This window comes from Pogona vitticeps, chromosome 4, assembly GCF_051106095.1.
Source record: "Pogona vitticeps strain Pit_001003342236 chromosome 4, PviZW2.1, whole genome shotgun sequence".
NCBI classification, from domain to species: Eukaryota; Metazoa; Chordata; class Lepidosauria; order Squamata; family Agamidae; genus Pogona; species Pogona vitticeps.
Window position 1 is genome coordinate 81,501,168 of NC_135786.1, and position 14,887 is coordinate 81,516,054.

The 14,887-nt window shown below is 37.9% G+C and overlaps 1 protein-coding gene across 6 annotated transcripts in view; it reads left to right on the forward strand.

Annotated features, from left to right (window-relative positions):
* The window catches only part of MSH4 (mutS homolog 4), a 78,105-nt gene extending 63,473 nt beyond the window's left edge, over positions 1-14,632 (forward strand). For 3 of the 6 annotated variants that reach the window (XM_072997813.2, XM_020794668.3, XM_020794666.3), the window contains 6 exons: positions 5,552-5,752; positions 7,043-7,161; positions 9,746-9,874; positions 10,367-10,541; positions 12,353-12,441; positions 14,234-14,632. In XM_072997813.2, coding sequence (XP_072853914.2) covers positions 5,552-5,752; positions 7,043-7,161; positions 9,746-9,874; positions 10,367-10,541; positions 12,353-12,441; positions 14,234-14,425 — 905 coding nt within the window. In that variant the 3' untranslated portion in view covers positions 14,426-14,632. Of the gene's footprint in view, positions 1-5,551; positions 5,753-7,042; positions 7,162-9,745; positions 9,875-10,366; positions 10,542-12,352; positions 12,442-14,233 lie in introns of those variants that run through there. The other 3 variants (XR_012086456.2, XR_012086455.2, XM_072997812.2) reach the window with 3 other exon arrangements.
* Positions 14,633-14,887: the final 255 nt, after the last annotated feature.

The following is a 14,887-nucleotide window of genomic DNA, read 5'->3' on the forward strand; positions in this document are numbered from 1 at the left end:
GATATGAAGGAAAGAAAACAATCTGCACCTAAACACCAGTAAGACTAAGGAGATGGTGTTGGACTTCCGGAAGCAAGACAGGAACCAGCCCCACTCTATATCAAGGGGGGCAGCGTGGAGAGGGTTTCCTCCTTCAAATTCCTGGGAGTGCACCTCAGCCAGGACCTCACCTAGAAAAGCAACACATTCCCGGTGGTCGGGAAGGCCCAACAGGGAGTCCATTTCCTAAGAGTCTTATGGAAAAATTAGGTGGCATAGCGGTTGATGATGTCTTTCTGCCAGTCAAAGATAGAAAGCGTCTTCACATACTGTGTCATGGTATGGTACGCCGGCTTAACAACTGTGGACAAGAAGGCACTACAGAGGAACTTGATATCTAGTGGAATGCCTCCTCCCACCTAGATTTACCCAAATCACTCGTTCTAGCCAGGAAGAGCGGTTGAGGGGCCTAACACCAAGGGAGGCCCGGAGAGAAAGAACAAGAAACCGGGCATTCTCGGCAGTGGCCCCTTTCCTTTGAAACAATCTCCCCTCAGAGATCTGTCTGGCTCCCTCATTGGGTGTTTTTAAGAGCCAACTTAAGACCTGGCACTTTAGGCAGGCTTTCCCTCCTGTCATCACTTGATTATTTTTTATTTTTTCCCATCTTGAACTATATTATTATTGTTGCTTTTAATTTTATTATACTGTTTTTATTCTATTTTTATTGTTAGCCGCCAAGAGTGACATCTGTCTAGATGGGCGGGGTATTTGGGAGTTTATGTTGTCACAACTAAAGAGAATGGGCTTTCAAGGAACATTTCTACAAACAATTAATGCAATATATACTAAGCAAGTAGCCAAGATAAACATTAATGGTAATGTAACTGAAAATATACAGATTGGACAAGGCACAAGACAGGGATGCCCGCTATCCCCCCTATTATTTAACTTAATATTGGAAATTCTGAACAGACAGATTAGAGATAGTGAGGCAATTAAAGGACTTAAAATCAGAGGAGAAGAATTTAAGGTGCAAACGTACCCGGACGACTTAGCGATAATACTAGAAAATCCCTTGGAAAATTTGGAAGAGTTATTGAGAGTCATAAAAGAATTTGGACAGGCAGCTGGATTTAAAATAAATTATCAAAAAAACAAAATTTATTATGAAAAATATAAAGAAAAGATGTGGAAAAATTAGCAAGGAACTCCAATTTTGAGACGGTGAAAAAAACTACATATTTAGGAGTTGTCGCCACCAAAAAACCAAGCAATTTAATGAAAGAAAATTATCTAGCAATACAGAAAGAAATTCAGAAAAATCTTGAAGAATGGAGCAAATTACAACTCTCATTTATGGGAAGAATATCAACAATAAAATGATGATTTTACCAAAACTATTATTCCTATTTCAAAATCTACCAATACTATTGAACTTTAAGTATTTTAAGGACCTGGATAGCTTGACATCAAATTTTATCTGGAAGCCTAAGAAACTGAGAATAAAACTTAAATTGTTGCAAGATCTGAAAGAAAGGGGGGCGGGATTACTAAATTGGTTACTACAGTGGGGTCTTGACTTAAGAACGGCTTGAGTTAAGAACATTTTGACTTAAGAACCGCTCTCATAGGAAAATATTGACTTGACTTAAGTACTTAGATTTGAGTTAAGAACTGAAAAAAACCCACGTGGGAGGCAGGGAAAGTGCAAAATGTGAACTTTCAGTTAACTGTTGGCCAGTGAAAAGGGTGCCTGTCTGCTTCCTCACTCCTTCCAGTGTTTAGAGAGTGGATTGGGAGACAGTCTTTGGACTGCCTGGTACTGCCTGGACTGTATTTTCCCTGCCTTCCCTGAACCTTTCTTGACCTAAGAAAAAAAGAAACAAAATATCCCCCTCTAGTGGTCGAAGGCGGAATAGCAGCTTCCCATTAGTTTCTATGGACGGAAAAGAGCAGATACGGATCAAATGGTTTTCAGTGCATTCCTATGGGAAATGCAGATTTGACTTGAGAACTTTTTGACTTGAGAACCGCCTTCCAATACGGATTAGGTTCTCAAGTCAAGACCCCACTGTATATCACATGGCTTGTGCTATGACCTGGATAAAAGAATGGATAACTCTCGAAAATCAAAGACTTATGAAATTGGAGGGACATGATCTAAAAATGGGATGGCATGCATATGTATGGTATGGGAAACATAAGGAACATTCACATTTTGGAGAACATATCCTCAGAAAGGCTTTAGGGATAGTATGGCAAAAATTTCAAGCACAAATATTAAGAAAATTCCATTGTGGGTGGTGCCTATAGAAGCGTTTACGCTGAAAGTGTTGAACCAGAAAGGAGCACTGACTGCATATGAAAATCTATTATTAAAGAACAAAATATAAAGGATAAACAAGTTAAAAAAAATTGGGTGTAGCCACTGATTGGTGGTCAATGGTGAAATTAGAATCAAGATACAAAAAAGATAAAACTGTGGGTTTCTTTGAGGGCAAAGTTCAGGTGGATAAACTGTGGATATACACTGATGAGAAAATAATTTAAAAAGTATACATATTTATTGGAGTATGCCAATCGGCCTAAAGAGAGCCCTTAAGAAATTTGCAGACTTCTGCAGAAAGAAGGGCCCTTTGGCCGTGTTCTGAAAGTTGTTCTTCGTAACACGGCCAAAGAGCCCGAAAAACCCACAACAACCATTAGATCCCGGCCGTGAAAGCTTTTGCAAATTAGAAATAAATTATCAAAAGACAAAAATTATGGCCTTTGGTAGAAGACAAAAGAAAAGGTATTGGATTAAATGCGCAATCTCTTGAACAGGTTTCCTGTTTTAAATATCTAGGTATGGCCCTGCTGAGGACAGAATTGCCCATATACAGTATGCAGCCACCCAAGGGGAAAAAACAGCAAACACCATCCTAAGGTTCTACTATTCAAAAGGGGGTCGTTATATTCCAGCAACCCAAAAAACTCTTTCAGGCAAAGCTGGTCAGCCATATGCTCTGTGGCACCTTTATGGGGCCTCCACGCAGCAGTTTTGACCCAATAGAGCGGGTTCAGTCTAAATTCCTTAGAGCAATACTTGAAATTCCAAGATGCTTAACAAATGTACAAATTTGTTTGGAGACCAGCTCGCTAACAATGGTAACCAAAATTGTATTAGTCTTCCTTCAGTACTGGCTTAAAATAAACTTTCAATTACAGGGATTAACTCATCTACTCCTAGAGAACAATTTTCAATCATGGTGGTTAAATGCGGTCCTAAATAAATTGCAAGTAACGGGCTTCTCTCCTCAAGCAATATTAAGCATGCAATGGGATGAAGCAAAATCAGCCCTTAAACAGAGAATAATGGATATGGAGAGACAGGTAAATCTCAGTAGATGCCCCAATTTTAGAGCAATAGGCATGCATAAAATCGTCCGCTCCCTATGGCCTACCTATCACAGCTTGAGACGTATAAGTTTAGGAAAGCCTTTACTCTGGCTAGATATGAGGTTTTCCCTTCTGCAGTGTTGGAAGGCAGATTTAAGAAAATCCCGAGGGAACAGAGATTTTGCCCTTGTGGCTCTGACGAGATAGAATCTATCGAGCATATGATGCTCAGATGTAACAGGCATAATAAGATTCGAGGAAAATATATTATACCTCTCTTAAAAGATATGGCAGGTCAATCGGATTCAGACTACCGTAATCAATTGTTAATCGACCAAAATCGGACTACTACAGAACTGGTAGCGAAATTTTGGGCAGCATGCTATAGCAGCCAGAATAGACAGCTAAACCCTCAGACCTTGGTCTTACATTGCTATATTTGCTGTTTTAGATATTTTACTTTTTATATGTATGGTATGGCTCTTTGTAGTGCATGCCAGTCTTTGAAGTTTTGTATTCAATTTTGTATGGCTTGATGCTGTAACAATAAAGTATGTATGTATGTATTGGAGTATGATTTGGAGGATGAGAGGATGAAGGAGATGATGGTAAAATGGGCAAAAAAATTTGGATATAACATCGATATTGATGACTGGACTAAGATGTGGAAAGAAAGTTATAAGATGATTAAACCAGTAAACTTTAGGGAAAATATCCTCAAAATGTTTTATAGATGGCACTATACACCTGTAAGATTGGCAAAAATATCAGAGTGTAACAGCAATATGTGTTGGAAGTGTAAAAAAATCAAGGACTTATTATCATATGTGGTGGACATGCGAAAAAGTCAAAAGATATTGGACACAGGTGTGGGAAATAGTGAAAGAAATTACTCAGCAAAAATTAGATATAAAACCTGAAAGGGCATTATTGTAATACTCACAATGTAATACAGCAGCCAGATTACTCTGGGCCCAAAAATGGAAAAGTGAAGAAACTCCAATGATAGAAGAGTTGTTAAAGAAGCTATGGGACGTAATAGAACTAGACACACTCTCAGAAGCATTGCGGGAACAACCAAGAGGCTATGTAAAATACAGCTGGAAACTAATATATGCCTGGGCCCAGAGGAGGACAGGAGGTTAGGGCAAATTTGATTATATACCGTATTTTTCGCACCATAAGACGCACTTTTTTCCCACAAAACAGGGGAGGTGGAAAGTCTGTGCGTCTTATGGAGCGAAGAAAACAGATTATATTTTCCTGTTTTCTTCTCCTAAAAAATTGGTGCGTCTTATGGAAAGGTGCGTCTTATGGAGCGAAAAATACGGGTATGTGTTACCACCCAATTTCCTTATCATATGTATTCAGTTCACACTGGGAACCCAGGTGGAGAGAACAAGGAGTCAAACGAAGCTGGAGTCTCTGATTCCAAAGAGGGGAGGGTTTAGATTAGTAGGAGGGCTTTTTTGTTGGTGTTTTCAATGATGTAAGCTGTATGTTTTGTAGTGTATTAATTCAATAAAATGTTTTTCAAAAAAAAGAAAAATAATAAATAAACAAACAAATAAAGATGAGCATAGCACAAAAAATCGTGGGTTGCCCATAATCCCACTGGAGAAAATCATCAGGTCCCGCTGTCTCAACAGAGTAAGTAAAATCCTTAGGGATGACTTTCACCCGAGACAGCACTTCTTCATACTTCTACCATCGGGCAAGAGATTTAGAAGCATAGCCAATCAGGCAAATAGGCTGAAAAATAGCTTCTATTCATGGGCTGTCAGACTTCTAAATGCCACATAACACCATGACTAGTGCCAGACTCAGTGCCAGTGCAACATGCAATATGTACATACCGGTGGAAATGTGTGCCTAGCCCCAGTATTCCTGGGGTTGGGGATTTGTTTATAAGGCTGGAGATGTATTCTGTGGTCTGAATGTATTCTGTGTTTTTTGTGCTTTGTGTGGTTGTACCAATAAAGGCTCATTCAATTTCACTGCACACATGTAGTGCATTGACAATAAAATAGATGTCTTCCAGATGACTTAAAGAAGCACCACTTCATATGTTTTTATGTGTTCTGTTAGTTGGAAGTTAAATGATGCTGTATGTTTGACCAAATTTGGATTACAATATTTTTGTTAACAACAATTCCAATATTCTACCATCTTGTTATCTTTCTTATTTCAGTGCGTCCTGAGTTTACTGACACATTAGCAATAAAGCAAGGATGGCATCCAGTTCTTGAGAAAATATCTTTTGAGAAACCAGTTGCCAACAATACTTATATCACAGAAGGAAGTAATTTTGTTATTGTTACAGGACCAAATATGAGTGGAAAGTCAACCTACTTAAAGCAGATAGCCCTTTCTCAGATTATGGCACAAATTGGTAAGCAGAGCTTATTTAAAGCTGTATTGTTTTCTAGTGAGCTAGTTATCAGTTTCCAGAAGGGAAAATCTGAATGTCCTTGTGGCAAACTACCCTTTGTTGCCCCTATTTATTTGGACCTCACAAAGGTACACGCCCTTCACACTGCCACCAGGTATTCTCCTAATACCAATTTATGTCACAGGTGCTGCCAACACTAAGGGTTATAGAACTTAGGAAGCAGAGTTTTAATTAATTATTCTTTTATTGTCAAACAAATCAACGGGTAAATCACATATGAACTGTTTCAGGTGTTAATACGTATTGGATCAAGTTTGCTGTCAATCAATATCTCTCAATTCACTAACCCTCTCCTTCGTTCCCCTAAACCCTAACTCTCATTCCACATCTCCAAGTGTTCCTAACTCTCTCTAATTCTAACTGTCTCTCCCAGTTCCTAACTCTCTGTCTCTCTCTGGCTCCGCCCCTCCTGCTCTATCCGTAGCCCCTCCCCTTGAGCTGCTGTGATGGACAGGCTGGAATGACATGACCTTTTTGCATTCCGCTACAGTCCTCTATAAAGCTGCTGATCTGCAGGCTCATTAGGAGAGACTTATGGGTTTGTGTCCTTCACACATCTGACAAGGAATTTATTTATTGTCTCAGAAGATATTGTACCTTGTTATATTTAATTCTTCATTCCTGGATATCTTTTATTATTTTGTCTTAAAGGTTCAGGAATGGATCCTTTTCTTCCTTAAAGGGTTTATTTAGCAAGCAGTAAGTTGAGTAACCAAAAACCAAAAATATAAAATAAACTTGAAGTATATATAAAAATTACGTGTTTGTATATTTCAAAAATAACAGCCTTCTGTATTACAAATTTCTCTACTCCATATATGTAAATAATACTTTATATTAAAAGAAACACTGATTCTAATAAAATAATAGCTTCTGTTTAAATGTCATAGAAATGAAGCTCTGTAGTTCAAAGATACAAAGAAAACAATTTCCCTATAGTAAAAGGCTATTTTCTTAGATAAAACTCATTCAGTCACTGAAAAACAAACTCTGTGGCAATCCACATTGTTATTAAAACAATTCTATCAAAGCGTATGCACAAGCATAGTAAATAAGTCACATCACATTAGATATTTCTGATACAATAATTAGATACAAGGAAAAAAGTATGGAAGTCATAACAAGATGTCCCTTTTTTAACATTTTAAAAAGAATTCAACAGAGCTACCATTAATTTGCAGTAATGTTAATATCTCCTAACATTTATTTGCCCTTTTCTTTAATCTACAGGATCGTTTGTGTCAGCAGAATATTCTTCTTTTAGGATTGCTGAGCAAATATTTACTAGAATAGGTATGGATGATGATATAGAAACAAATTCATCAACATTCATGCAAGAGATGAAAGAGGTATTCAGCAGTGCTTCGTGATTGTTTTGTCAGCGTCCTTGATTAATATTTAATTGGCTTATGGGTTTCTACATTTTTGCTCACTTGTAAATATTAAAGGACCTCTGCTTCTGTTTTTCTCCCTGTGTGGCAAAGATGAGACTAATAGGCTAAAACTCGGTAGATCTATGCATGCGCACCATAGGTTGTTTCTTCAATGGCAGACCGGTGCCTTCCTAGCCTCAACTGTTCATGTGCCAGTTTTTAAGCTATATGTTCAGTTTGCCCATGTGTACAGCCCTCTGGGCTGGAATAAGTGGGTTAGTCAAGAAATGCATCTGTATTGTTTCCCTTTCTCAAGTATATTGATAAATATGTCGCCCCATACATAGTCAATGGCACATAACAACAACAATATACAGTACTGTGGCTGGAATGCAAACATAACTCAGAAGGAAATAGAAAGCACCTCAGATTGTACAAGGAAAAAATCCTGATTTCTGCTAATTTCTTGCAGTCCCCTAATCTGATGTTGCTGGCCATTCAAGACTTCCCAGTGAAATCCAGAAGTTTGTTTGGCCAATAAGAGATTGCAGGAGGAAAAAGGCAGGAAAGCCTTACTCCACAAGCACCAGTCTGTTCTCTGTAGTTAGGATCTAAGTCTCTGTTTTTTATATTGTGCAAAACAATTTAACTTGAAGGGTCATATATTGCATTTTGCAGTTGCTCTTCATGGTTACTATATTGCTAGCCTCCTACCTGTTATCTTTCAACTGTCGGACAAAAGCGGTTTTCCTGGCACACCTTGGCAACTGTGCAGCTACTGACGAAGGGATTTCAATAGATTTGTGCTGTGATTTTTTAAAAAATTAATGTTTTGACATTTACTGCGGGGTCTTGACTTGAGAACTTAATCCGTATTGGAAGGCGGTTCTCAAGTCAAAAAGTCTGTAGGTCAAGTCTCCATTGACCTACAGTCCATTGAAAACCGATTAATCCCGTAACAGGCCGTTTTTGTTCCATTTTGGTTTTTTTCTGGTCTGTAAGTCAATTCTCAGGCTGCAAGTCAAACCTAAATTTTGCAGCCAGAGAAGTCTGTAACTCAAAAAGTCTGTAAGTCAAGCCGTCTGTAAGTCAAGGGTCCACTGTAATTACATTTTAATAGAACCATCTTTTATATCTGATCTGCACTTGTTTTTAAATCTATTTTTATCTACATCTTGTTTAATCTTCGGTCCTAGTTCAGAGAGAAAAGAGAGATATAAATCTAATCTAATCAATCAATAAATGTAAAGTCTCATCCTGATCTTGAAGACACAGTTGGCTCTTAGAGTTACCATTTTGCAAAGCCATGGCTTACAACAGATAGTAGGAACTTTCCTACTTTTCTTCAGGAAACAATTTTCAATAGACAAGATATGTCTGCTGTTCTGAACTTAGGAGAATTGTTCCAAAGAACAGAACACAAAAGGATCCTTTTTGTTTGCTGAAGGGACTGTAATCTAACATAAGCTCCCACTGGAAGAGAGAAATTTTCCATCAGTCCTCTTGAAACTTCTCTTGCCTCCCCTCAGAGTTTCTGGGCTCTTCATAGTAGTTTTTCAGAGGTACATGGAAGGCTGCAATGGAAAAAGAGATTGTTCCTCCCTTGGTTCCACTGGATTCCACTCTTTGCTCTATCCACTACACCACACTGGGTACCCTAATTGTGTACCATCAAGTCACTTCCACCTTATGGTGCCCTTTTTCAGGGTTTTCTATGTAAAGAGTACTCAGAGGTAGTTTACCATTCCCTCCTTCTGGGAGCACTTCTAGGACTGTGTAACTTTTCCCAGGCCACACAGACTAGCTCTTTTAGGATGCACATTGGGAAATTGAACTCCCAGCCTCTGGCTCTGCAGCCAGATACCTTATTGACTGAGCTATCCAGTTAGCTCGGTGGAGAATATTCAGAAGTAAATAATCATTATCTTCTTTTGAAGGCATTCTGGAATTTTGCAGCTTGTCTAAGGCGATATAGGCTGCCTGTTCCCCTGGGAGACACTGGAGAACTGAACCCCCAACCTCTAGATCTGCAACTACATACTTAATTCACGGAGCTGTCAAGACAGAAAGGATGGGTCAGATGGGTTGCCATTCATAATTTCACTGTCACTTGAGGGTTCTCTGGGATTGTAAGTTGACCAGGGCTACACAGGCTGGCTGTTCTCTTGTGGAGCACAGTGGAGAGTCAAACTTGAAACCTCCGGCTCCTCAGCTAGGTACATACGGTAACTCACTGAGGTATCCAACAGGCTAGTTTTTATTAGCCACACTTTTAAAAACAATTCTCAGTATTCTTAATTGGCCTGCTCTCATCACAGAAGTTAGGAGAATTTTTGTGTGCACATGAAATACGTGCATAATTCAAACTGCTGTGCACATACAGAGTATTTTGAGCAAACTATTTGTGTTGATGAATGTTCAGTTTTTAAATGTCAGCTGGTTAAACATTACTAAAGTGAATTTCATAGCTTGGGTTTTGGAGAGGAAATGACAATTCCTATTAACAGATTTTATCTTCACATTTAGTGTTCGTAATGAAATTTGATGTTTTTTTCTCTAGATAACGTATATCATACAAAATGCTAATGACAGATCACTTATCATAATTGATGAACTTGGCAGAGGTACTAGTCCTGAAGAAGGCATTGGCATATGTTACGCAGTCTGTGAATATCTTCTCAATCTAAAGGTAATATTACTATTTTAATCAATAAGCATCTGACTACAGTGGAACCTCGACTTACAAACGTCCCTACTTGTGATCATTTCGACTTACGAACTGCTCTATCTACAAAATGTTGCTTCAACTTGCGAAAGAAAAACGTGCTCTGTTTAAAAGGTGTTCCCTCCCCCCTCCTTTCCTGCCCTTTTATTGACCTAAGTTCATGTTAGGTCAAAAGAAGAAAAAGGAAAAAAATTCTCCCCCTAGTGGTAGAGTACAGATTAACCAACTTTGCATTAGTTCCTATGGGAACTAATGCCTCTACATAAGAACGAAAAACAGCCAGAATGGATTAAATGGTTTTCAGTGCATTCCTATGGGGAATTTTGCTTCAACCTACGAATGTTTCAACTTACGAATTAAGTTTGTAAGTTGAGGTTCCACTGTATTTTGTTTTACTTGCTTTTTCTTTCTCTTTATTCCAATAATTTATGTTTAATTTATTGTTTCATATTTTAGGCTTTTACACTCTTTGCTACTCATTTTTTAGAATTATGCCAACTTGATACCTTATATCCTAATGTGGAAAACACTTACTTTGAAGTGCAGCATGTGAGAAACAGTTCTGGGATTAGGGAGAAAATTACTTATACCTATATGCTTTCCAAAGGACATACAGAGGAAAGTAACTATGGTAATGTACAGTATTGTTAATTAGAATGTAATATAATTAACAAGACATTCATTTAAGCAGCATGCTTTATAAAGAATTGAAACAGGGAAACAAAAAAGTTTGATCTAAAAAGGCTGGGGTCAACCCATGCAGACTTGTAAGACATAGTCTTCATGTGAGATCCCATCCAGTATATGGGGTCGTGTGCCTCTTATTCCTTGACTGCAATCTAGTGCTGGATATTAGCTAACCAAATAGTGGAATACAGTGGAACCAAGGGAGGAACAATCTCTTTTTCCATTGCAGCCTTCCATGTATTACAAAGATGTGTTCTAAAGGCTGGGATGCCCTCCAGAATTGGTTTTCAGCCAGTTCCAAAAGGTATCAGGAGGAGGAGATTTTGCCCTGCCCACACTGCAGCGCCAGTTGAATTCGGCCCTTGTTGTATTTAAGACTATACGTTTGTGTTTGTTTCTAGGAGCAATTAATTAAGATTTGTATCATCTATTCACTGTTACAGATTATGGCTGCTGTCTTCAACCTCTCTGTTTTTCAAGATGTTCCACTTCATTTCATTCTTGCTTCTGTGTTTGAGTAGTAGTTGAGTTATAATAGTGAAGACAGAAAGGAAGGTTACCGTAACAATGAGTCTTAGGGGACCAACAATTTCACCAGATAGATGGAGTGTTATCTTTAGTTGATAGATATATTATACAGATGGGTGCAGACAGAAAAATGTTCGCAATAGTGTCAGATGGAAATGAAATGCAAGAACAACAAACTGGTAATTGTATTAGGTAGCAGTGTTCACACTCCCTTTATTTTTTTTTTCAATGAAGAATTCTTTTTTCTAGGCTATTGCACAGAAATATAATAAAAGTTGGTGAAAAACTAGCAGCATCTGAACATTACTATGAATGTGTCATCTGAGCATGTGCTGTTACTCCATAGCTTATGTACAAATTTGGGGGGTGAGATAGTCCCCTACTCCATTCCAGAAGCCTCTGAGATTTATAAATTAAATTGCTTTCAAGCAAATTGCCATATTCAAAAATGGAATGGATAAAGGAAAAGTAATATTAGAATACCTTTATTGTAAAAAGAAAGAAATTTGATGCAGGTCTAATGCTGATCTCTTGGCTGTCGTTAAAATACCGGGGCATCTAATCATGCACTCTCTTGTTCCATCTGCCTCCCAAATGAATTCCACCATCCCTTCACAGCCTTAGCTATGATTTAGGGCAGAGGTAGAAAGCCTCAGGCCATGGGGACGAATTTACCCTTCTGGCTCTGTGGACTTCCCCAGATGGCCACTTATTCTTCCCCGTGACACCATCTTTTGATGATCTCTCACTCATTGAAGATTTTTTTTTCATATTCTAAAAGTTTGAAATACCTCTTCTAAAGTTTAGCTACTGATGATAAACTTTGAACTTAAATATGCTGGTATTCCCTCCTCCCCCCCCCCCCCCGTTTTTTCCTTGGCCCTTTCCATCACCGACATAACACACAAGAACTCCTCTAAAACTGAATTTGGGGCTCAAGTTGAAAGAGATTCCTCACTTTTGGTTTAGAATTAAATCTGTGTAAATGTTACCTATAATGTTGACCATGACCAGTTAACACTGATATTAGTGTAGTAATAAATTAAGTTTAAAGCTGATAGAGGAAAGGAGGCAAGGATTTGAACTGGAGAATATATGTGAGCTTGTGATACAGTCCTGATATTTTAACTAGTATTACTCCAATATTAGGATAGATTAATATTTTGACTGAATGTAAAATTCTCTAACTTGAACAGTAAAGAACTGTTTATCGTGCTTCATACTTAGGGCTGAAAACTGCAGAAGTTTCCTCTCTCCCATCATCAATAATACTGGATGCCAAGGAAATAGTAACTTTTATTGGTAGACAGACATCGGTATGTAGTAGTAATATAGAGATCCAATACATTACAGTATACCTCTTAGTCTCATATGGTGATCCAAAATAGATTTACTTGAAAGTAAGTTCTTTCAAAATGTTCTGTCTCTCTCTTCTGCATTCTCAGACAACAGAATAACTATTGAAGCAGTTTGCAGTATGACTACTACTACTGCTATTACTATTAATACAAGTAGTAGTAGCAGCAGCATTAGTATTATTATTAAAACTATTTAATATCTCCTCAAGAGGACCTGAGATGGCTTACAATATTAAAAAACAAACATTATAAACAAAAAAAACCAGCAGTTTAACTTAGGCAACCAATCACTGAGAAAAAGTCTGCCTGAAGAGAAAGTCTTTGCCTGCCTGAGGAAGGAGAGGAAAGGGGGTGGGGTGGGGGTCAGCCAGACGTCCCATGGGAGGGAGTTCCACAGCTTGGGAGCAGTGACAGAGAAAGCCCTTATGCCCTCACCAGATGTACCTGTGAGAGTGGCAGGACTGAGAGGAAGGCCTTCTCTGATAATTATGAGCGCAGGAAGGCTCATAAAGGAAAATGTGGTCTTTTAACTAGTCGAAAGCCAAATTGTTTAGAGCTTTATTAGTCAAACACAGGCATTCTGAATTGTGCCCAGAAATGGACTGGCAGTCATCAAAGCTGTTGTAATGGGAATAAAACAATAATTATAACAAAAAATTAAAACAGAATATAGTATATATTAACAGTAAAATAAAAATCACTGTTATGTGAGGAAGTCTACAAATAAAAGGAAACTGAGATCCATTCATCATGAGCCATTCTAAAATATTAAAACCTGATACTAATATTAGTTTTTTCTGTGAATGCCAGCAAAGGTGTAGCCTGATTGACTTCTGATTTCAAATTGTTTTACATTATGGATGCCACCATTAAGAAGGCTGGGATTCAGATTCTTGTCATCATCATTCTAAGTAACAGGACACAGTAATTGGTTGTATCCAGCATTGTAGTAGTAGAAAAAGTACAAGGGATAATGTTCTACGCAGTAAGGGTGGTGGGGGAAGGAAGGATGCAAAGAGGAACTGAGGCTTCAGTGATAAGTGCCTTGTTAGGTGTGTTTGTGTGTGCATGTTGCCCACCTCACCATCCTGATGTCTGAGGCAATTGCCTCACCTTGCTAATGGAGAGCTAGCCCTCATAAGGGCATCTCAGTTTTATGGAAATAATACGTTTATAGGTAAAAGCAAAACAGAAATTTAAAAAGACTCCAAAAAATGGTGGAACCTTAAAGATTAACTTTTATATTTTTTAACGTGTGCTTTCATGAACCAGTTCACATTAAAATATTGAAGTTAGTCTTTAAAGTGCTACCACATTTTTGTCTTTTTAAAACTGTTTATTTCTATTGTGCTTTTACCTATAATGCTTACATAGACTAAACTGGAGATAATACATATCACTGGGATTCATTAGTATGCAACACCAAACCTTGAGACCACATCTGGCTGCTCATTTCCAGAGTTTCTTAGGAAGCAGGGTAGGTTGGTGCACATCAGTAACATCTAATATAGGGGCACTGTTGATTGAAAATGTGCATACTTTTCTTTCCAAAACAAAAAAAAGTATCTTTTGCATCTCAAAAAGTTGGGAAATAACAACTTCTGCATGCTGTATAAGAACAGATGAACTTTTCTTTGAACTTATTAGAGTATAATACTAGTTGAAATTATAAAACAGTCTGTATAAACTTGCAGTAATGTGTGTTGTATCCATTTAAATGTTAGTATGTATTTGTCTTTTTAAATAACAGCAGCAACAAAGAAGTTCTCCTGAAACATTAAAGCAGAGAGCTATATATCATTTAGCAAATAGGTTGGTTCAGACTGCTCGCAACTCTCGACTTGATCCAGACAGCTTGCAAATATACCTGAAAGGTCTGAAGAAAAAGTATGAGGCTGATTGCCTTGCTGCTGAATGCATGTCTACAAAAGAACAGGAGTGATTTATATTTTAATCCAAAGCACTGACTGGTATAGATAAGAATAGAACCTGAAAATACACAAAAATATTAAATTTTGCTATATTTCTACAGTATCCTATTTTTTCCTTCATGTATAGCAAACACATCGTTATTTAAATTGTAAACATTAACGGGAACAGTAATATACAGAGAACTGTGTTAACAAATAAAGCAAGTCTAAAAACCATATTAAGTTGATATTTAATAATATTGTGCAGTCAACTTCTGACTTATGGAGATACTTTCCAGCGTTTTTTAGATGTAGACTACTCAGAAGTGGTTTACCATTCTCTTCTTCTGAAGTCATTCTGGAGTAGAGTAATTGGCCTAAGGCCACACAGGTAGTTTTTTTTCCCCAGGAAGCAAAATGGAGGATCGAACCCCTGACCCCTGGCTCTGCAGCCAGGTACCCAGCTCACTGATTCATTCACTCAATCAGTACCT